General features: G+C 49.4%; 1 protein-coding gene and 1 long non-coding RNA gene across 5 annotated transcripts; one reads left to right on the top strand and one right to left on the bottom strand.

Moving 5' to 3' along the window:
* Nucleotides 1-4,177: 4,177 nt before the first annotated feature.
* On the top strand, nt 4,178-20,850 carry CCL24 (C-C motif chemokine ligand 24). Of its 4 annotated transcripts, none has more exons than XM_004761640.3 (5): nt 4,179-4,398; nt 6,587-6,701; nt 18,312-18,407; nt 18,849-18,966; nt 19,744-20,850. In XM_004761640.3, the coding sequence occupies exons 3-5, from the start codon at nt 18,335-18,337 to the stop codon at nt 19,910-19,912; spliced, it is 360 nt and encodes a 119-aa protein (XP_004761697.1). In that variant the 5' UTR covers nt 4,179-4,398; nt 6,587-6,701; nt 18,312-18,334; the 3' UTR covers nt 19,913-20,850. The 4 variants fall into 4 exon arrangements, with proteins under 4 accessions (XP_004761698.1, XP_004761697.1, XP_044930907.1 ...); XM_045074972.1 differs by having other exon boundaries at nt 6,274-6,701; XM_004761641.3 differs by lacking the exon at nt 6,587-6,701 and having other exon boundaries at nt 4,178-4,398.
* Nucleotides 20,841-22,947, bottom strand: LOC106006716. Its single transcript, XR_006605230.1, has 3 exons — nt 22,403-22,947; nt 22,079-22,273; nt 20,841-21,807 (listed from the first exon to the last, which is right to left on the bottom strand). It is a non-coding gene; the product is annotated as an uncharacterized LOC106006716 (long non-coding RNA).
* Between the last annotated feature and the right edge of the window lie 508 nt (nt 22,948-23,455).

The following is a 23,455-nucleotide window of genomic DNA, read 5'->3' as shown; positions in this document are numbered from 1 at the left end:
TGGTCATTCGCATACCTTCTCTGGAGATTTGGAGAAATTCAGATCCTTTGACGATTAAAACGGGGTTATTTGTCTTTTTATTATTGAGTTGTAAAAGTTCTCTAAGTAGGTGAGATACAAGTCCCTTATCCGAGGTACACATTACAAATATTTTATCCTTTTCTGGTGTTGTCTTTCACCTTCTTTTTTTAAAAAAATATTTTATTTAAGAGAAAGTGTGAGTAAGAGAGAGAGAGAGAGAGAAAGAGCACAAACAGGGAGAGGAGCAGAGGGAGGGGAGGAAGTAGGTTCCATTTTTCCCCTTTCTTAGTAATATAAGCATTAGAGGTACCTGGGTGGCTCAGTGGGTTAAGCCGCTGCCTTCGGCTCAGGTCATGATCTCAGGGTCCTGGGATCGAGCCCCACATCAGGCTCTCTGCTCAGCAGGAGCCTGCTTCACTCCTCTCTCTGCCTGCCTCTCTGCCTACTTGTGATCTCTCTCTGTCAAATAAATAAATAAGTCTTTTAAAAAAAATATATATATATAAGCATTAGGGGCACCTGGGTGGCTCAGTTGATTAAACCTGAGCTTTGGTTTTGGCTTAGGTTGTAATCTCCTGGTTGTGGGATCGGGCCCTGCGTTGGGCTCCGTACTCCGTGTAGAATCTGCTCTAGATTCTCTCTCCCTCTCCTTCTGCTTCTCTCCCCACTTGGGAACCCTTTCTCTCTCTACAATAAATAAATAAACACACAAACAAATAAATAAAATCTTGAAAATAATAACAATGTAAGCATTAAAAACAGTAAGTCTCCAACTAGCATTATCTGGCTGCCTCCCACAACTTTTGATATGTTCTGTTTTCATTATTATCCAATTAAAACGTTTTTATAATTTCCTCCATAACTCCTTCATTGACACACGGATTAATTAGAAATGTGTTGCTTAGTTTTCAAATATGGTTTCCTGGATACATTATTGTTTCTGGCTTTTCCTTATCTCCATGGTGGTTGGAAGACATATTTGTTAACATTTCAGTCTTTACAATGTATGGAGCCTTTGACCGAGCACACAGGGTGTTGCAGGAGCCATGTGATGGGTGTGTGTTTGGGGAAAATGCGTATTCGGCATTTATTGGCTGTCGTGTTCTGTATGTGTCAGTTACGTCAAGGTGATTCAGATCTCCTATGTCCTTGTTGATTTTTACCTACTTGTTTTATCAGTTACTGAGACAGCTGTGTTAAATTATCTGTGAGTGTAGATCTATTTCTCCCATATGGGCAAATTTTGCTTCATGGATCTTTAAACTCTATTACTAGGCACATACAGGTGATTGTTCTGTCTTCCTGGTGAATTATTATGAAATGTCCCTCCTTGTATTTGTATAGTGTATCATTTCCCATCAATTTCCAGCCCATCTCTGCCCTTACTATTTAAAATGCATTTTGGGGGGGTGCCTGGGTGGCTCAGTGGGTTAAAGCCTCTGCCTTCAGCTCAGGTCATGATCCGAGGGTCCTGGGATCGAGCACTGCATTGGGCTCTCTGCTCAGCAGGGAGCTGGCTTCTTTCTCTTTCTCTCTTTCTGCCTGCCTCTCTGCCTACTTGTGATCTCTGTCTGTCAAATAAATAAATAAAATCTTTTTAAAAAATAAAATAAAATGCATTTTTGGTAGACAGCGGGTAGTGGAGTCTTGGTCTTTTATCCAGTCTGACAATCCCTGTCTTTTAACTGGAGCATTTAGTCCTGTGCAGAAAAGAGTAAAGACGGACAGAACTGAAGCATAGCCTTCGGAAAGCCCGATTGCAAGTTAACCTTTGGTTGGTTTCTGGGAACTTGATTCTTGGTGTGTTCCTAATCAAGGGTTAGATGATAAGGATGATTCACTGTATCCCGAACATCTGCTTTCCTTTAGGGAGTCTGGAATTTTGATGTGTGAGGCAGAGACCAGCCTGGCCAGCCTCCAGTAAAACTCTGGTTCTTGAGTCTGTAATGGGCTTCTGTGTGCAGGGACACACAGACACGTGTTGCTGCCTTTTCATGGCTGGTGGAAGAGTGTGCTCTGTGTGATCTTTCATAGGAGGGAGAGAGCATGAGGAAGCCTGCGATGGATTCCTCCAGACTCCACTTGAGTTTTTTTTTTTTTTTTCTTACAGTCCACCGGTGTGAGCCCTGAGTCCTTCTAGTGAATCGTGGAATGTAGGCATGGTCTTGGGGCCATTTACATTTAATATAATCACCAATGTAATGGTTTAGGGTTGAAATCTACTATTTTATTTGGCTCCTGCTTATTCTACCTTTTATTTTGTTTTTGTTATTAGTTCCTCTGTTCCCACTTCCCTGCATTCTTTTGGGTTAATTGCATATTTACTTTAGTATTTCTTTTAATTTACCTACCTGCTTTTTTGCTTTCTCTCTATCTAATATTTGTGGATTTATTTCAAAATCTTTTTAAAAAGATTTTATATATTTATTTATTTGACACACAGAGAGAGAGAGATAGACAGAAGAGAGCACTAGGAGGGGGAACAGCAGAGGAAGAAGGAGAAGCAGGCTCTCCACTGAGCAGAGAGCCTGATGCGGGGCTCGATCCCAGGACCCTGGGAACATAACCTGAGCTGAAGGCAGAGGCTTGACAACTGAGCCACCCAGGCTTCCCTTTGCATTACCTTTTTAGCGGTTACTTTAAAGAGTATGATATAGGGGCACCTGAGTGGCTCAGTGGGTTGAAGCCTCTGACTTCGGCTCAGGTCATGATCCTGGGGTCCTGGGATCGAGCCCCGCATCGGGCTCTCTGCTCAGTGGAGAGCCTGCTTCGCCCTCTCTCTCTGCCTGCCTCTCTGCCTATTTGTGGTCTCTGTCTGTCAAATAAATGAATAAAATCTTTAAAAAAATATTTAAATAAAGAGTATGATATAAATCAGTAACTTTTCAAAGTCAACTTAGAGCTAAGATGGTACCATTTGGCATAAATTCTAAGTACTTTGCAGCCACATAGATCCATTTCTTCTCATTCTTCATGTTATAGTTATCATATGTCTTACATCAACCTATGCAAAAAAAACCCACAATAAAATATTTTCATTTTTGCTATAAACAGTCATATGTGTTTTACACAAATTACCAGGAAAAAAGATTGCTTTTTAAATTTCCCCACATATTTATCATTTCCAATGTTTTACATTCTTTCCTAAAGAGCCAGGTCTGTGACCCAGCCAAATAGCACTCATCAGTCTTCATACGTGAGTGGGGAGTTCCCATCTCGTACCCCCAAACTCAGGTAAGTTCTTGACGATGCTTTTCGGCTGGCACACAGGGTAGGGATCCCTAAGCCTATCTTGCGGGTAGGAAAACTGAGACCCAGGGGGAGTTAGTACTTGGCCACTCAGTTAGTAAGTTAGTAGAGCTGAAAACCAAATCTAGGTCTATCAACCCTTGGTCCAGTGTCTCCCCTTGTTTCTCAAAGGTTGTAGAATAATCAGAACCATCCCTGTTGTATAGGCAGATCCACCTGTTGGAGTAAAGATATTCTAGGAGATCGCATCCATGAAGAGGTCTCTCCTTGTAAGGAGCCATTCTTTAGTGTTGTCCATAATGGCAGAGACCAGGGAGAGGAAGAATAAAGTGGGCTTTCTCGTGTGCCTTGTCTTCCTGCTGAGATGATACGCCTCCGGAGGGCAGAGATGGTTCATAGGCACAGCATGAGGGTTGGTGTTGAGCTAATGAACAGGAGCTATTTCCCAGGAGTCTTGGGTGGATGGGACATCACTCTCATGCCGTTGCTCATTTCTGCTCAAGGCTTTGCAGTGTGCAAAGTGCCTTTGTGACTCTCTCATGAGAGCTTAGAGGAAGAGCCCGTAATCCAAGTCCACATGCCCCTCCAGGGCTGAGTCAGAGCACTGGCTCCTGCTTCCCAGGGCAGGGACACACTGTGTCTTGGAACCCCCAAAGCAAAAGTTTCCCAAGTATGCCAACCTACTCCAGGAGTTTTGGGGTCAAGCCAATGAGAAGCATGCATCTGACTCCAGACCCAGCACTTGGGTATCCTTGGGCAGGCCAGAGACGTCCAATATCCCGAGGGCTGTCTCAGGTTTTTCTGCTCTAGGGAAGAAATCCAGCTGTGTCCGTCTTGCAGAAAGAATTACTCTTTCACTTCTTCTTTTAGTGAGGTCCTCAGCCACCAGATTTTGCGGCTCAGCAGAATCTGATTCTTCCTCGGCTTCTGGATAGGGGCTGTTTCTACCAGGAGAAGGACAGGACCTAGCCTCAAGCAAACCAGGAAAACTGGGCTTCCTGTCTCCTTCTGCCCTGGGACTCCTTGCCTTTGTAGGAAGTGGCCTCAGCTGTGGCCCGTCTGAAGGACCCTTGTGCATTGCTCAGAGACCTTTCCTCCTGTACCCACTTGGCTTTCAACAAGCTGCAGGTTAGTAAATATTTTCCAACTTCCGTGTGAACACCAGTCCTTATCTCCTTGCATCTCTCAGAACTGAAGGACCCTGTGCCCTTTTAGAATGTTTGTCCTGGGGCTCTCCCTGTGGTCCACAAGGCAGGCTCACACCTGCCTGGGAGGGCGTCTCTTTCCAGCTCTACTTTCGTGACATCAGGTGCAAAGCTGGAAATCAGCCATCTTAGGGGTATTTATACCATAGGGACCAACCAATGCTACAAATCAGATCTTCCCCCCACAGAGCGAGTTGTCAAATATTGACCAGCACATCACTGGCTCTGTCTTACCTGTCTGTCAACCAAGATCTGCAAAGGCGCTTGCTGTTAATCTCTGGCGTTGGTATCAGCCGCTTCCTGGGCAGAGCATGCGTAGTTTCTGCTACAAACTGAGAGACACACACACAGCCGTTTACTTTAATACTCGTGGATTTATTTCAATGCATATTGGAGAAAATAGAGCCAATATACTAAACCTGGAATTTCAGGGATATTTTTGGGTGAAGTCAATTTTTTAAAAAACCATTAGGTATACAACAGATTGGGTGGTGGGCACAAATGGTCAAAATTATGGAGATGAGAGACTAGATGAAGTTAGCTGTGGGTGATGGGTTCCTAAGGAAGTGTCTTAGGCAGAGGAGGGACCAGGGCTGGTTTACTGGTTTGCATCTTTTTTTTTTTTTTTTAAGATTTTATTTATTTATTTGACAGACAGAGATCACAAGTAGGCAGAGAGGCAGGCAGAGAGAGAGGAGGAAGCAGGTTTCCTGCTGAGCAGAGAGCCTGATGCGGGGCTCGATCCTAGGACCCTGGGATCATGACCTGAGCCGAAGGCAGAGGCTTTAACCCATGGAGCCATCCAGGTGTCCCTGGTTTGCATCTTAAGAGGGGCTTTCTTGTCCCTGTGTGCAGAACACCATGGAGGGAGTCAAGCTGGGAGGCAGAGGAATGACTCTGAGAAGGAATGGAGAGGTCTAGGGGTTGTTAGATAGAATCAAGAACAGTAGAGCCATTATCCGATAGCGGGAGGGAGGTTGATGGTGTCTGCTCTGGACGGGAAGGAACGCTACATCACTTGCATTTGGGACAGGACAGGTGGGGCACCATGTGCTATCCAGCCCCTGCGCCCAACCTCTCAATTTCATCTCCTCCCATCATCTTCCGGAACTCAGCACATCCCACTGCTTATCGGGTTTCTCCCTGCGCATGCTCTTCCCCTTGGCCCGGAATGCCCTTGACCCTTTGTCCCCCTGGAGCTCCTGCTCATCCTTCTCTCTGCAGAACCGCATAGTCCAGAGCCCTTGGCAGGAGGGTGCCTTGTACCTTCCTTGTGCCTAGAAATGACTTCCCATTATTGGCATTTACGGCAGGTGAGACACCACACCCGGAGCATGACAGTCGGTCTCTCTCTCTTTCCCCGTTGCTCCCCTGGGAAGGAGGTTTCATGCCCACTTCCCAGATGACACAATGGAGGCTGGAAAAGCCTAGATCTGAGCCCAGGCCTGACAGCTGTGCTCTTAACTCCTCTGCTCCCTGTGCCTTATCACACTATAGTGTAATTATACCTCGATGTATCTTCCTTTTAGTGGACTCTGAGCTCTAATGACATTGAGTCTAAAACGAGTCTTTCCCTCGATCCCAGAACCCCAGAGCTGGGTGGGACTTCTTTATAGGAAGCTTGAATTTCCTACCCAGAGCTCTGACAAGAGGTATTTGCATGCCCCCCTTGCTGGGAGTCTCACTATCATCCAAGGTGATCAGATCTGTTTCTGGATTGCTTTGCCCATCTGATGTCTTCCCCCTTGAGTTCTGCCTCTTAATTCTGATTCTCTTTGCTTGAATCTCCAAAATCTAGAAGGCAGCAATGACACTGAGGCATACAAGGGGACCCTGGAGGCTCCTCTCGTCTACAGCTCTTCTGGTTTACCACGCAGACGGGGCCGGCTGGTTAACGGTGACCTTGGGTCCAGCTGCTGTTTTCCCCTACTGTTCCTGCTAAGCTGAGCTCTTTCAAGCTCTACCATGAGGAGACCAAAGGGCAAGTTGCTTAATAGTTTCCACCCATCCTCCCCTGCCCTGCTCAGGGTCACACCCCTTCCAAGACCAGCTTTAGGGTGTGCAGGGGAGAAGTCCATCCTGGCAATGGACTCTCTGTGCTTCCCTGGTAGGGACGGCCCCCCGCCTCCTGCGTGTGCACCTGTCGAAGTCTGCCTATTGCCATGAAGCCAACTTCTCAAAAGTCTTTGTGAACCTTGGGCTCCCGAATTTCCAAGACTATCAAAGGTAAGATGTACAGGCTCCCTTCTTTGCCCCAGGAGGCCCCTCCGCTCCTCCCTTGCCACTCCAGATCTGATAAATGAGGGAAAACACTCCTGCACTGGGTGCTGAGGCTGTCACCTTGTCATCTCTAGGTCAGTGGCTCCTAGGACCATCCCCTGTTCCCAGTTCTCTGCAACTGGCGAGGAGGGGGAAGGCACCACAGGAAGCAGCGATAGATAACCCGAGCCTGCCTTCCTGAGTCCCCTGTGCTCTCCACCCCTGTGCTCATCGGTCCTCCTGTCATTTCCACTGCTTCAAGCCCCAGGCCTTCTGTCCATCTTCAGCCACCTTTGGTTAGGAGGTTGGAACAGGAATCCAGGAAGGAGTCAGTGGGGCGGCAGGGAGGGTCGACCGAAGGGATGCACTGGAGATGTACTTAGAAAAGAGACTCTGCCTGCTGGAAACAGCACCACACAGCATCCTGGGCCCACCTGGTGCCGTGGCCAAGGTACAGGTTCTTTACTAGGAAGACATAGGACCAGCCCTGCTTCATTATGGCTTTGGGGTCTTGAGCAAGCCAGGCAGCCTCTCAGAGGCTCGGTTTCTTCCCCATGGAATGGGGACCCAAGGAGGATCAAGTAAGGATTCAAAGGAGCCAAGTGGGTCTTTAAGGAAAGAACTGAAGGGATTTAGGTCTGGTCTGGTGGCAGCTTGTCTCCAGAAGGCAGGCCTGGGATAGAGCCCCTTGTTGAGGCTCAAGGACTGCCTCCTTCCCGCCACCATTCTGGGAGATGGGCTTTCACATCCCCATTTTATAGCAAATGGGCTGTGCTTCTGAGATGTTCGACACCTTGCCTGGGGCCACCGGGAAAGCAAGTAGGAGCAGGAAACAAACTCAGGAACTCGGTCTCGAGGGCTGTGCCATTTTCATGGAGCTACACTGTCCATGCCTGGTGCTTGGTCTGGGCGGGGGCATCTGACCTGGGCGATGCCTCTGGGCCTGCTGCATCGTCAAATGTTCCCCTAGAACCCCTGGGACTCTGGACCCCACAGCCCCAAGTAGCTTTCACCTTGACCTGCTTTCCCTGGTGGATTCTACTCCTCCTCAAATGACCCCATCCCCACCATGCACCCAAGTTGGAACCCGAGTAGTATTCTCACCACTTCCTTCTCCTTCCTCAACCACCAGGGCACCAAATCTTCTCGAATCCACTTTCCGAGTAGTTCTCAATACCATACCCTCCCTCCCACCCCCATTGGCTCCCCATTCCCCCCTGCATTCCTCCCATAGCCTTCACAAACAGTCTCCCTACACGGGCTGCCTGGGGCCAGAGTGATTTCTGCAAAACTCCAGACTTGACCAAGTCACCTCTCCTCTTTGACCTTGTCCCTGTGACTTCCAGGGTCTGGAACACCCCTCTCTACCAGGTTTCCACTGCTACCCTCCTAGGCCTTCCCACCTCAATCAGCCTTAATCAGTTCAGGAGGCACCTCTTCTAGAATGTTCTTCTGCTGTCGAATATGGCCAGGTGTACCTCCTCACTGTGGGTATCTACCATCTATACCATAATTGCCTTTGTCTCTTATGGCCCAGGGTGAATACCTCCAGGACAGCCCCTGTATATAATTCCCTTTGTGTGCCCCAAGTGAGCCAGGCACTTGGCATACAGCAGCAACCAATGAGTGTGTGGATGGTTGGATGGCTGGTTTGATTAAGTTTTATGAGAAGGTCTATGTGAGTGATTCCTTATCCCTGCCAAGAAATACATTTGCCTTTCAACAAAGGGGCCATTATTTAGAAGATAATTGTCCATGATCTGTTATCAGACTAGCAGGGTGAGGAAGGAGAAATTTTTTCAACCCCTTAAAACCCATCCTGAGGGGCACCTGGGTGGCTCAGTCAGTTAAGCTTCTGACCCTTGATTTCAGCTCAGGTCCTGATCTCAGGGTTGTGAGATCGAGCCCCGCATCAGGTTCCGTGTTCAGCACAGTCTATCTGTCTCTCTCCCTCCTCCTCTGTTTCTCCTGCTCTACTCCTCCCTCTGTCACTATCTCTTGCTCTCTAAAACAAATAACTAAATAAAATCTAAAAACAAACAAACAAACAAAAAACCAGGGTGCCTGGGTGGCTCAGTGGGTTAAGCCTCTGCCTTCGGCTCAGGTCATGATCTCAAGGTTCTGGGATTGAGCCCCGCATCGGGCTCTCTGCTCAGCGGGGAACCTGCTTTCCCCTCCCCCTCTGCCTGCCTCTCTGCCTACTTGTGATCTCTCTCTCTCTGTTGAATAAATAAATAAAATCTTTTTTAGAAAAATCCTGAAACATCTATCTGTCACCCAGCCCAAGATCTCAAGAAAAAGGCAACCCCAATATTGCTGGTTATATATTCCAAGTCATTTTCCTTCTTACTGAAGTCTGTTCAAGAGCCAGCAGAGCCAGATTGCCTTGAGAATCCAATTTTAGGGGCCCAGAAAGGCCCCCTGCTGACCCCATATATTCTCCTCTGCTGTCTGATGCCTGAAGTGAGCTTAATTCCTCTGTCTTATCTGATTCCCACTGGATGGTGAAGACTCGAATTTGCACCATGTTTTGAAGTTTACTGAAAGCTCTCACATCCACAATTTCTCTGGCTTCCCATGACCCCATGAGTCTACACCCCACTCCAGCACATTTCAGAGATGAGGAAATCCAAGCTTGGGAGAAGCGACTAATTTACTCAAGTTCAGCAGCTGGTTAAGGGCAGGTCTGGGACTAGAACATTCCAACATACCATCGCTGTTCCATGACCCTCGATCCAGTTTTGAACCTTATTAGGAAACTCACATGAGGGTTTTGTTTTGTTTTGTTTTGTTTTCATGTCCTCGAGTTTTCTTCACTATCGAGTTGCTGATTTTCTGTTCATAATTCGCTGGAGTTTGTGGGGAGACACATGGAGGCAACAGAAATACCCCATTTCCCATCACACTTTTACCTTCGAGCTTTAGCGTCCTTGGAAGGTTTTCTAGTTCTACCATTTTTTCCTCTGTTTATTAGGTGGCAATCCTACTGCATACGGAGCTTCCCCTCTGTTGATCTGCTAGGGTTGTTATAGGGAAGTAGCACCACCCAGGGCTTAAACAAAAGGAATGTACGGTCTCACAGTCTGGAGGCTAGAAGGTCAAGGTCAAGGCATCATTCTTCCTCAGGCCTGCAAGGGAAGGCTCTTCTCTGGAAGCCTCTCCCTTTGGCTTGTCCATGGCCACCTTCTCTCTGTGGGTCTTCACAAAATCTTCCCTCTGTGCGTGTCAGTGGCTAAGTCCACATTTCCCCCCAATCTATTGGGATACCTGTCATTGTGGATTCCGGCCCACCCTACTGACCCCATTTTAACTTGGTATCTACAAAGACCCTGTCTCCAGATAAGATCACATTCTAGAACATGGTTAGGACACCCATATACATTCTTTTTGGTGGGAGGTAGGGCAGGGTGGGGGTCACAATTCAACTCAGAACATTTACTTATGGATTCTTATTTTATTCAATCCATCATTATCACTATTACCAGCCAAATTATTCCAGATTTGGCCAGTGTGAACCCTTGCAAGCTGCCTCCTACATCCTTTTAACTTCCCTCCACGATTCTTTGAGCACTTTGCTACCTTCTGGCCCCCAAAGATGTTCTAGGCTCTATTTTCTCTCCCCCAGGACCAGAATCAGCTGCTTTTCCAAGAAGGAATGTTTCTGCTAGGTCTGCTCATTGTTCCTGGTATGTCAGTGTTTCTAAATGATTGCATACGTACAATCACTGATACCTCTGCTTCCATTGCAGCATCCTTGGCGTCATTCTCTCGCTCCCCCACTCCATCCTTTCAGTGCCCTTCCCCAGCAGTGAAAAACATAGCTTCCATTGTCCTTATTTGCAGAGACCTCGCATACAAGAAGCCCCTTCTTGTTAAACTTGTCAGTCATTTATCTGTGGCGTGAATGTTTTTTTTTTATTGCCTTTCTATAAAATAGTAGGTTCACATAACAAGGGACAGAGGGAGTGAGGAGATGCTGGGGACTGAGGAGGGTCATCAGGGAAGAAAAAAAGAGAGAGTGAGGGGGACCTGAAGGCTTCTCCATTCTATGAAGATAGATACGGAACCCATCGAAGGAAGACTCCATTTCTGCCTGCTTGCCAGGAAGTGTGTGCAGAGTAAGGGAAGGACCGGGGGAAAACCCACTGTCTCCACTTGTCTCTGCCCCGACGGGTTCAATTTGATAAGTCAGATTGTTGGATCAAAGTCAGGCCATGGGAGGGAGGCAGGTGAGGTCTTTGAGAATGGGTGTGGCCTCAATCAAGCCTTGAAGTCCTCACCATTGGAGCAAATATTTTTGAAAGTCTCCTCAGGTTCTGCTCTCTACTTTTTTTCTTTAGTTCTTAATTGAGATAAAATCGACATAACAAAATTAATTGTTTTAATGGCTTTAAAGATTGAACTAATTAGTTTATTTACTTATTTATTTATGTGAGAGAGAGAGAGAGAGAGCCTTCAAGTAGGATGAGAAGAAGAAGAGGAGGCAGAGGGAAAAGGATTGAGAGAATCTCAAACAGATTCCAAGCTGAGTGTGGAGCCCCATGTGGGGCTTGATCTCACAACCCCGAGATCATGACCTGAGCTGAGACCAAGAGTTGAGCACTTAACTGACTGAGCCACCCAGGTGTCCCAATGCCTTTAAAGCATACAGTTAAATGGCACACTTGGTACAACCCTTACCACTATTTAATTCTAGAACATTTCTTTTTCTTTTCTTTTTTTTTTTTTAAGATTTTATTTGTTTGACAGAGAGCACAAGTAGGCAGAGAGGCAGGTGGTGGGGTTGAGGTTGAGGCTCCCCGCCGAATCCAGAGCCCGATGCGGGACTCAATCCGAGGACCCTGAGATCATGACCCGAGCCGAAGGCAGAGGCTTAACCCACTGAGCCACCCAGGTGCCCCTAATTCTAGAACATTTCTATCACCCCAAAAAAGAATTTCATATCTCTCAACTACCTCTTCCTCCCAGCCACCCCCCAACCCAACACCCACTAATCTACTTTACATCTCTATGGATTTCCCCACTCTAAACATTTCTTGCAAATGGAATCCTACACCATATGATGACCTTTTGGGTCTGACTTCTATCATTTACAAAGAATGTATCCGTTATGCTTCATTCCTTTTTTATAACTAAGAGAATTCCACAGTAGTTATGCCATTTGTGTTTATACGTACATCTTCTGATGACCATTAAACTTAACATCTTTTGACTACCGCAAATCACATTCACTGGCAAGTTTTGGCAGGAACATGTTTCGAGTTCTCTAGACTATATACTTTGCAGTTGAACTGTTGCATCATATTGTAATACTGTGTTTGACTTTTTGAGGAACTGTCAAACTTTTCCACAGTGGTTACACAATCTTCCATTCCCAGGAGCAATGTATGAGAATTCCTGTTTCTCCACCAACACTTATTTTGCTTCTTTTTTTTCCATAGCCATCTGTGTGAAGTACTATTTCATTGCGGGTTTGATTTGAATTTCCCTAATGATCAATGACGTTGAGTTATTGTTTCAGGTACTTATTGGTCATCTGTATATTTTCTTTGGAGAAATACCTAGTCAAATGCTTTACTTATTTTTAAATGGAATTGTTTTTTCATAAGTGGAGTTCTGAGAATTTTTCTGAAGAATCTAGCTGGATACTGGAATGAGCAGACGACTTCCAAATATTTTCTCTCACTATGTGAGTTGAATTTTTCCCTTCTTGATAGTATCCTTTGAGTCACAAAGGTTTTTTTTTTGTTTGTTTGTTTGTTTTTTATTTGAGAGAGAGAGAAAATGAGAGTGAGATAGAACACAAGTAAGGGGAGGGCAGTGGGAGCTGGAGAAGCAGGGCCCCCACTGAGCAGGGACCCCCCCCCTCATGTAAGCCAATGTGGGGCTGGATCCCAGGCTCCTGAATCATGACCGGAGCTAAAGGTAGACGCTTCACCAACTGAGCCACCCAGGCACCCCAATTCACAGTGGGTTTTTTTGGTTTTTGTTTTTTTGGGGTGTGTGTGTGTGTGTGTTTCTGACAGGGGGAGAGACAGCAAGAGAGGGAACACAAGCAGAGGGCATGGTAGAGGCAGAAGCAGGCTTCCTGCTGAGCAGGGAGCCTGATGCAGGACTCGATCCCCAGGACCCCAAGATCGTGACCTGAGGCAAAGGCAGACACTTAACAACTGAGCCACCCAGGTGCCCCCACAACGTTTTTAATTTTAGTAATTAAATTTTAGTAAATTTTTAATTTTAGTAAAATTTTAATTTATATGTGTATGTTTGCTTGTGTTTTTGGTATCATATAAAAGAAGCTGTTACCTTATCCAAGGTCATGAAGATTAATACCTACGTTTCCTTCTAAAAGTTCTGTAGTTATAACTCTTACATTTATGTCGAGTTAATTTTCATATACGATGTGAGGGAGGGAATCCAACTTCATTCTTTTGCATGTGGATATCCAGTCATCCCAGCAACAGTTGTTGAAAAGTCTATCCTTTCCCACCGAATGGCTCTGGCATCCTTATCAAAAATCAACTGACTGTGGGGGACCATGGGCAGCTCGGTGGGTTAAGTGTCTGCCTTCCGCTCAGGTCATGATCCCAGAGCCCTGGGATCAAGTTCTGCATCAGACTCCCTGTTTAACCGGGGAGCCTAATTCCTCCGCCTGCCACTCCCTCTTCTTGTGCTCTCTCTCTCTGTCAAATAAGTAAATAAAGTCTTTAAAAAAAAATCAATTGACTGTAAGTGTGAGGGTTTGTCTGGACTCTAACTCCATTGATCTGTCTGTCTATCCTTATGCCCATACCCAAACCATCTTGATTACTTTAGTCTGTAGGAATTAGTGGGAAAGTGAAAGTGGGAAGTGTCAGCTCTGTAACTTTTTTCTTCTTTTTGAAAATCATTCTGACCATTCTGGGTTCCTCGAATTTCCGTATATGAATTTTAGGATCAGCGTGCCCATTTTCTTTCTTAGCCTTCCACTCCCTCACTGCTCCCATATTTTCAACACCCTACATGGTAGCTCAGGTTTCAGCTGCAAAGCAGACGTGAGGTCAACGGCTGTATGACCAAGAGCAAGTTGCTTCACCCATCTGTACAATCATAATATCTACTGTCCAGGGTCAATCGTATGAAGATTAGATTAAATGCCATAATATATTAAAGCTCACGGAAGAGCCTGTGGATTGCTTAGTCATCTCATTGTCTTGTAAACAAGTTATTGTCATAAAAATAAGAGTGGCTGCCTTTCTGGGGGGGCCCTTGATCAATGCCAGACAGGGAGCTAAGCACCTGACCTGAATGATCATGTTCGATCCTCATAATAACCCACGAAGTGAATGTCATCATTTCCCCTTTTATAGATGAGGACACGAAAGGTGAGTCACAGAGGAATCAAGTGACGTTGGTGAGGCAGGTGACCCTCCTGGCAGGTGACATTCAGATCCAGAGGGTAGCCCTTGACGGGGCCATGCTAGTGGGTTTAGGGAGAGGCTTAAAAAGGTGGGTTCTGGGCTGACTTCCAAGAAGTGGGTCTTAGGAAACGTACAGATGCTTGTCACCCACAACCTGGGATGCCCCAGGGGTCCCCTCCCCCCCGATTCTGCATCTCCCTCTCCTCCAGGCACTTCAGGCAGATCTAACAGGTAAAATGGAGCCGAACTAACCTCTGGTGGCCCCTGTCTCAGTCCTTCAGCATCCCTCCCCGGGGCAGCTTCGATAACCTCCAGCCAGCCTCCCTGCCGCCCCCCAACCCTCCCTGGTCCTGCCACACCCACTGGTGGATCCAGTCCTGTCACTAGACCACAGATCTGACCTCTTTTAAACTCTGCACGTCCAAAGCATGGGAGGCCCTGCTGCCCCCCACGATCCAGGCTGAGCTCCCAGGTGAGAGGCACTGCGTTGAGTTCAGACAGACCACAGTTCAAAATGCCCGCTCTGCCCTTGCCTGACCTCTAAAGCCCAGTTGCCTTGGGGATGAAGTGTGTGTTCTTGGCAAGTGGGATCCAAAGCACTTAGCAACGTCATAGGCGAGCTGAGCTCTGCTCTCCGCTGCCCTGCTGCCTGAACCTCCCCATCCTGTTCTCACAACTGTCTACTTTTGCACTATTCAGGGCCATCGGGGCCCCCTCTCCCTTCCTGGGACATGTCTTCAAGTATCTGGAGTCACTTCTTATCCAAGCTCACAGCCCGACCCCCTAGGCTACCGCCCACTGGCCCGTATCACACAGCTTTGGGTTTGATGCTACATCATTGTTCTTGGGGTGACTCACCCCGGAAAGGCAAACAGGACAGCCGCCCTTGCTGCCGTGCCGCAAGGGCAGGACCCCGCTCCCTGCTCACTGCCAGGCACAGCTCTGCGTTCCTCACCTGTCCCTCTCCTCCTGGCTGGCGGCTTAGTCTCCAACCTCCTCCTCCGTCCTCTGCTGCCTGGGTGCACATTCGAGGGGAGGGCCCTCAGAGGGCACCTTGGCCAGGGTTCCCAGGTTTCAGCTATTCCTGGGTCATGGTCACGGTTTTTTGGTCCTATGTTCATTCACACTATTAGTCCCGTGACCTACTTGACTGTATTTTGTCAATTTGTGTGTTTCACTTTGCGAACATCTTATATCGCCACCATAAATATATGTCACCCCTTATCATAGAGGGGTCGCCTTGATAAGACATACTTAAATGAAAGTGACATATGCCTGTCTTGGGATCACGGGGTCATGTGACCGCCACACTCGGGGAGAGGCAGATCGGGCCATGTCTCCCTTCTCAGATGGAGAAACCACGGCGGGCAAGGGGCAGAGTCTGAGCTGGAGGAAGGGGCTTCAGCACACTCAGAACACTCCCAGGGCCTCTCCTCTTTCCTCTTTCCTCTTCACCGCCTTTCCCCAAGTCTGCCCTGTCTGTACCTGCTGCTGTCTGGCCCTCCTCTGCCCTCCCCTCCCCTCCCCTCCCCCCTCCCCTTCCCCCTCCCCTTCCTTTCTATTTTCTATTCTGCTTTCCTGGAATGTCCTTCTCTTTCTGCTTTCACCCAAGACTGGGCTTTTTTTTTTTTTTTTTTTTTTAAGGGCCTTGAGGGAAAACATGGGGCGTCTGGGTAGCTCAGTCAGTTAAGGGTCCAACTCTTGATTTCAGCTGAGATCATGATCTCAGAGTCATGGGATAGAGCCCCAGAGTGGAGCTTTGCACTCAGCACAGACGCTGCTTGAGATTCTTACCTTCTCCCTCTGCGCCTCCCCAACCCAGCACATTGGTTCTCTTGCTCGCTCTCTCTCTCTCTGTCTCTTTCTTTCTCTCTCTCTCTCTCTCAAAAGAAAGAAAGAAGAAAGAAAGATAGAAAGAGAAGGCTTTGTCTCTAAAGAATGTTCCGAATCAGGGCAAAGCACCCCACCCCACACCGTCTCACCCAATGACCTTCTGCTGTATCACCCACTCTGGTTGCAACATGAGGACAGCACGGGCTTCCTGCCCTGTTCAGCCCTGTCTTCATGCTGCTGTCCTCATGCTGCTTCCGCCTGATGTCTTCCTACTCTCCACACTCTGGAGACCTACTCTCCAGCACTCCCTGACCTCTGGACTGTTAAGAAGCAAATCTTTGAACAGATGTCCTCAGATGGAACCATGGCGAGCCCCTGCATGTATAAAGGGCATCTCATTTAAGTTCCTCCATACCCCTGCCAGGTGAGGGCCGTCCCTGCCAGAAGCTGAGGGTACAAAGCTGAGAAGGAGTTGAGTGGGGCACTGGGTATTTTCCACTCCCTAAAGATGGGCAGTGAAGAGATCAGGTGTTGCTGGACCGGCCCCCCTCAGGGGACCTGCCTCCGGACTCCTCCGTGTCCATGCCGATCCCAGCTATGCTGGGCAGAGACCACATGGGAGTCCTTGGTCGAGAAGAGAGTGACTCCGAGTGGGTCCATCATACATCCATTCAACAAACACTGGCCCTGCTGTAGGTGATCTGCATGGAGTTGGTGGGCAGGGAAAGGGGACGTGGATCTTGGTGTTCACAGTCCCATGGGAGACACGGACACACAACTGGCTATCATCCGGGTGACCAGTATTGCCACATGCCCTGGATGCCCAGAGCAGGGAGGCCAGAGAAAGCCGAAGGTTTATTTCCATGAGAAGTGGGATGGAGGACATTGGAGAGAAGGGGAGCTGGAAATGGAAGCAGCCGTGACAAAAGTCCAAATCTGGGGTCCCAGCCTGGGATCCTGGAATGGGGAAGAGACTGAAGCGGGTGCCATCTCCCACTCTGTCTGCCAAGGTCACCTCTGTCTCTGAGAACAGCACTGCTCCTTATGACCTACAAAGCCCTCCTGTGGCTACCAGTTTCTTGACTGTCCAAACCTCAGCACGGTCAACAGCTCCAAGAGCATCCCCCACTTCCCTTCCAGCAGAGCTGGTCGGCAGAGCTGCCGCCTCTTCCACTTACACCCCTTGTCTCAGGTTGGGTCCTCAGAACTGACCCTGAAAGGAGAATTCATGGCAAATGATTCATTAGACAATGCTTCCAGGGGAAACCAGCAGGGCAGAGGGGATACAGATGCAGAACGGGAGAGGGTCAGCAGAGTCCAGTCACACAGAGGGAAACTGGCTTGACTCAGCTGGGATCTCAGGAAGCAGCATAGGGCATGTCTGTGTCCCTCCAGCAGACCTATGTCAAGGTCTGCCCTGAGGATGTGGGTTTCTAGGTACTTCCCATTTTCTCAGAGCGTACCGGCCAGGCGGCTCCAGCAGCGTGGGCACTAGAAATGCAAGGTCGCCAAAAGCCAGCGTGTGTGCACAAGCAAGGTGAAGGGGTCCGAGGGCATATGGATGACAAGAGCATCTGTTCTGCTCCAGGCCCGCTCGGTCAGCACCTGTGTTGGTTCATTACACACATGGGCTCGTGTTTCTGCCTCCCCACTAGAAGCCCAGCACGTCGCGCATAGCCTAGTAAGAGTTGGAGAACGTCCACTCGTTGAATGCGCCTGGGTGGCTCCATCAGTTGAGCATCTGGCTCTTGGTTTCGGCTCAGGTCATGATCTCAGGGTCGTGAGTTCGAGCCCCCATCAGGCTTCATGCTCCGAGGGGAGTCTGTTTGAAAGTCTCTCCCTCTCCCCCTGCCCCGACCCCCGGAAAGAGACTTGGTGAATGAATGAATGAATGGATGGTTGGATGGATGGATGGACGGGTCCACGCATGAATGAATGGAAGGAGATAGGATGACTTCACCCACTTTCAGCGAAAGAAACTAAAGTTCAGATAGGTGAGTGACTTATCCAGGATCCCAGAGGACATGAACGGCCCTCCAAGGGATCCTTGTCAGCCTCCTGACCGTGTGTCCAAAGCTTCCACCCTTCACTCGGGCGGGGCAAAAGTCTCCTCCCTCAGCCTTTGTTAGAAGACACCACGGAACCCCTGACTCAGCGAGGCAATAACTTCCCCTTGGCCAAATTCAAGGGCCTTGAGGACATTCAAGGCAGCCTGGAGGGGGAGGGATGTGGGGGGGAGGTTCTATGAGTGCACAGTTCCTCCCATTGGCCCTTATAAAAGGCAGAAGGAGATTGGGGTGGTCTGAAAGGCACCTGGTCCTCTCCTCCCGCACCCCACCTCTAGGTCCTGAGCTCCGTCCCCGGCTCATGGCAGGCCTTGCGACCCTGGGGGCTGGCCTCCTGCTCCTGACCCTGTGTGCCCACTGCATCGCCCCTGCAGGTAAGACCTCCAAGCTTAGGGGCACCTGGGGTGACTCAATCTTTGGGTGTCCGCCTTCAGCTCGGGTCATGGTCCCAGGGTCCTGGGATCAAGCCCCGTATTGGGCTCCCTGCTCCGTGGGAAGCCAGCTTCTCCCTCTCCCACTCCCCCTGCTTGTGTTCCCTCTCTTGCAGTGTTTCTCTGTCAACAAAAGAAAACAAAACAAAAAACCTCCAAGCTCAGCCCGGCGCAGTCCGGCGGGTCTGCCGAGAACATAGCTGAGAAAGTGGGGGATGCACGCGGACTAGGACAAAGCGGGCTGGGTTTGGAAGGGGAATGTCGAGGAACAGCTGCTCCGGGACTGGGCTGGAGGCATTAGGATAGGGGATGCATTCCAGCCCTGAAGCCCAGGGTCTCAGGCAGGCTGGGAAGGAACACGGTTCTCCTCTCTCCCGTCTTTAGGCTCCGCACCCGTCCCCTCCTCCTGCTGCATGTCCTTCATTTCCAAGAAAGTTCCTGAGAACCGAGTGGTGAGCTACCAGCTGTCCAGTGCGAGCGTCTGCCCTATGGCAGGAGTGATGTGAGTATCCCCCCTCTCCCTGAGCGCCCGGCAGGAGAGGGACAGGGGGACACGAACCTCTAGGGTCACCGTCTATACAAGACCCTGCTTTGGGCACGTAGAACTTGACCTTAACTAACCCTCTGGACCGTTCTATGAGCTAGATGAAGTTATTCCCATTTTTACAGAGAACTGAGGCCCAGAAAGGTGACCTGTTCAAGGTCACTGGGAGTCCAGATAACTTCATAGCTGCCTCTCACACCAGGCAGCAAGTGTGAGCTCACTGTGGAACGGCGGCCTGCTGTAGAAATGTGATCTTGGTATTATGAGTAGTTTTGTGCCCGGCACCAAGGCCAGCTCTAGCCTGACACCCGCTAGCTCAGAGCTGGCTGGGCAGAGGCTATCCCATTGCCCCTTCCCTGCTCTGGCATCTTTATGAGTCGCCTTTCTCCCGAAAGGTTTGTGGACTGGAGGCATCTGCCTTTTTTCCTGGGGGATTCCAATGCAGTTTCTTCTCCCTCCCTGTGGATAGAGATTGTGTCTCCCTCTTCAAATCCAAGCATTATCTGAAGGCAGGGCAGGGCCTCCCCGGTCAGACAGGGAGGTTGCTGAGCATGTGCAGAGATGCAGACATCCAGGGAGAGGGCTGTGTTTCTGGGACCCGGCTAGGAGGACCCCCTCCGCACACCCCCACCCCAGGCAGCCCCTGTGCGGGCCTCCACGCCCACCTCCTCATCTGGGGAAGTGGTTCGAGGTCCCTGCCGGCTCTCACGTGTGCCCTTGTCACCCTATCAACAGCTTCACCACCAGGAAGGGCCAGAAGTTCTGCGGGGACCCCAAGGAGCACTGGGTCCAGACGTACATGACGAAGCTGGACACCAGGCGGAAGAAGGCGTCCCGTGGGGTCCGGGCAATGACCGCCAAAGCCCCAGTGCGGGGGAAGCCAGCCAACACCACCGCCATCTAGCGCCGCCTGGCCCTCCACCTGGGGTCCATGAGCCAACGATGAGAGGCGGGGAGCGAATGTTCCGGTTTCCTAACATCAGCCTATAAGAGCCCAAGGCTGGGGAGGCCTGCCCCGAGGGTGCTGAGTAACCGCTCCAAGGGTCCTGGGCCCCTTGCCTTCCCCGAGCTGCAGGAGAAGATTCTGGAAGGAAGGGGGTGGTGGCCAATTGTCCTTCTCCTGGGCTGGGGCCAGCCCTTCTCTGCCCTCCAGGTTCCATCTGAACCCAGGGGCCTGAGGCCTGACCTGCAGACACACTCGACTGGCCACCTAAAAACTTAACCTGTAGTTGGCTTCTGTGGGTCCTCGGGGCCTGCAGTGGGACCCTGTGAGCTGACCATCTGTCTGTCTGGGTACAGGGGACCTGTTGACAGCTGAAGCTCATGGCATTGCCAATGTCCCACTTCCAGAATCCTGGAAGAATAAAAAATCTGAGAAAAATGCGGCTCCTTTGCCGCAGGAACTGCCAGACCCCAGCCTTCCTGGCACACGTCTCGTGGGCTAAACGGAATGACATTTTTAGGGACTCATCGTTTTTTTTTTTTTGTAATAAAAAAAACGATGAGTTTTTTTTTTTTTATTGGTCTGGAGAACCAAGCTGAGGGGCCGGCCTGGGTAGTTTAAATCCTTGGGGAAGAAAGAGGGTTTGGAAGAGACGGTCCACTTTGTGGCATGACCTGTTCCCGTACTCCTTTGGGGACAAAGACCCGGTGTGCCTTTAAAGGTGGTCTTTCCCTACATTTGGGGGATGGGAAGGTGGAGTGGGCGCTGTAGAGGGAGAGGATTCTAGGGCTTTAAAGAAATTTTGTTTCCCTGTATATGAGATAGCATGTGATGTAGAGGCGTGGAAACACTTGCTCCTCTCAAATAACGATCCAAGTAAAATGTGATTTCCCTTTGAAGGTGACTGTGTCTTGACTGGTCTCTTCCTGGAGGGACAGGGTTGGGGTATGAACAATGGAGTGGGTGTCCCAGAGAGCATCCTGAGTTGCCTATCAGAGGGGATAAAGGCAGCCTGAGCCCAGGACATGCTGGCAGTGATCTTGGCCTGCCCTTGGAAGTACTGATGTGAACTTTGTAAACCATTCATGCACAGCTGGGTTCAATTACATTTTTAGAAACTTTTCAAACAAGCACATTATTGCACAAGGCTATGAAATGAATGGCTTCAGAGAACTAGGAGAAAATCACACACACACACACACACACACACACACACACATCAAGAGCAGTGAGGGTTTAGTACCAATCCCAGCTCCTAAGCTGCACGACCTTGACGTATGTCACTTAAGTTCTCTGAGACTCAGTTTCTCTCATCTGTAAAATGGGGACAATAAGCCGTTTTCACATGGGCGCTTTCCCCGGAAGCAGACTGCAAAAGGAAGATTTGAGAGCCAAGATTATGCACTGGAGGGACAGGGAGTAACCTCAGGGAGGTGGGGCGGTGATACACGGCAAAGGAAAGGAGCCTTGCTCTCACCAGGCAGAGAGCAATTTGAGCTGAAGTTTCTGGAAAGTGGTGTGAGACCCACCTCCTCAGCATCACAGTCCTGCTCGCTCTGTTGGTCACTGCGTGCGGGTTCTGTAGGGGCATGGGGAGCAGAGCAGCCTTCCTCGGCTCCAAAGGAGCCTTCAGACACGGAGTCTGCAGAGCCCACAGAAGGCATGGCCAGAGACATTCAGTGTGCGGCTGATCTCGAGGTTCTTGTAACTCCGCTTCGAAGCAGAACTAAGAGTAGGGCTAGCAGTTCAAAGGAGGGGACATTCTGGTGTGGGTCGACGGGGGTGTGCAGCAGTCCTTAGCACAGAGTTGCCCTCCGAACGGTGACCGAGATTCCCCTCCAGTGAGAAGAGCGTATCTGTAGGGATGGACGAGAGCTGGAGCCTTCAGGGATGAGAGGCCGAGATGCAAACCAACAATGACCAGACCGTAGATGACAACAGAACTCTGACCCAAGGTCCTGGCAACCACCAGCCCAGAACAGCACAACTTGGCTGGAGACGGCCAGCTTCCTGGTTTTTCCCTGCCTTTTCCAACTCAGGACCAACCAGAGAGAGCCAACTCTATTCCCAAATCAAACACACCAAGATGCTTCTTTATCCAGGCCAACCCCTCCAACGAGAGCATACCTGAGCCTTCCCTTTTGGCCACTCTGGGGCTCCCCTCAGTCCCTCGTCTGTCTGGGAGTCTCTGCCAAACACGAGTGAGAGTGGCTGCCTCTCTTGCTGTAGCAAGCTCTGAATGGAGAACGTCTTTGTCTTCATCTGGGTGGTCTTTGTTTATTTCCACAGGGAAGTTGTATACTCTGGCCTCACTTTGCACCTCTGTAAAATGGGCATAGTAGAAGGGTTTATCTCATGGGTTGATGGTGAGGACTCAGGAAGGCACATGGGACGTACCCCCCAGATGACCAGTTTTACATGATGACATAATACCCTCCTGCCCTGCCCTACCTCTGGACAGGCCACCAGCACAACGACACCGAGTCCCCCCACATTCTTTCTCAAGCTCTCTTGGGAAGGAGACATTCCGGAGATGGAGGGTGTGGTAGGAGCTGGCCGTGGAGCTGGGTTTAATCTGTGGCCATGTTAGGGCAGAGTTGACCTGTGTTTCGGAGAGCACCCTGCCCCCAGAAAAACCTGTTATGATTCATTAAAATTGAGTGAAAAGCTCTTTGCTAAGCACACAGCTGGTATGTCAAAAGGTTCTATTGTAACCCAAGAGCAGAACAGGAAGGGAGCATTTGAGGCCTTGAGGCCAAGGGGTGGGAAAGAGACAGAGACACCTACCAGCCGTTCTCCATCCTCGCTGGGCTGTGAATCTGCTGGGAAGCTTTAAATCCAGATTCCTGGACCCCACCCACACACGGTGACCTAGGCTCTTCCTGGAATGCCACTGGGAAATCTGCAGTCTTTTTTAAAAAGTTGTCCAAATCTGTGCACCCACTCTGGGAAATGGTATGGAGGACCCTCAAAGAATGAAAAATAGAGGCACCAGGGGCACCTGGCTGGCTCAGTTGGTTGAGTGACTGACTGCCTTCAGCTCTGGTCGTGATCCTGGAGTCCTGGGATAGAGTCCCGCGTCGGGATCCCTGCTTCGCGGGGAGCCTGCTTCTCCCTCTGACCTCTCCCCCTCGTGCTCTCTCTCTCTCTCATTCTCTCCCTCTCAAATAAATAAATAACATCTTTAGGAAAAAAAATAAAAATAGAGCTACCATATGATCCAGCAAACACTGAACTTGAAAAGACAGGCATGTCCCTACGTTTGCTGCAGCCTTAATTCACAAGGACCAAGATACGGACGCAACCTGAGAGTCCACGGATGGATGAAGAAAATGAGATTCTATATATGCAATGGAACCTAATCCAGCCATAAAAAATGCTACCATTTGTACCAGCACGAAGGGACCTCGAGAGCGCGGTGCAAAGTGGAGTAAATTAGGCAGGAAGAGACAAATACTGTATGATCTCCTTGATATGTGGAATCTTTTTTTTTTTTAATGTTCA

Source organism: Mustela putorius, unplaced genomic scaffold, assembly GCF_011764305.1.
Source record: "Mustela putorius furo isolate JIRA1106 unplaced genomic scaffold, ASM1176430v1.1 tig00000139_pilon_pilon_pilon, whole genome shotgun sequence".
Classification (NCBI taxonomy): Eukaryota; Metazoa; Chordata; class Mammalia; order Carnivora; family Mustelidae; genus Mustela; species Mustela putorius.
Note: the sequence above shows the minus strand (reverse complement) of the source record. Positions and strands in the feature narration are given on the sequence as shown.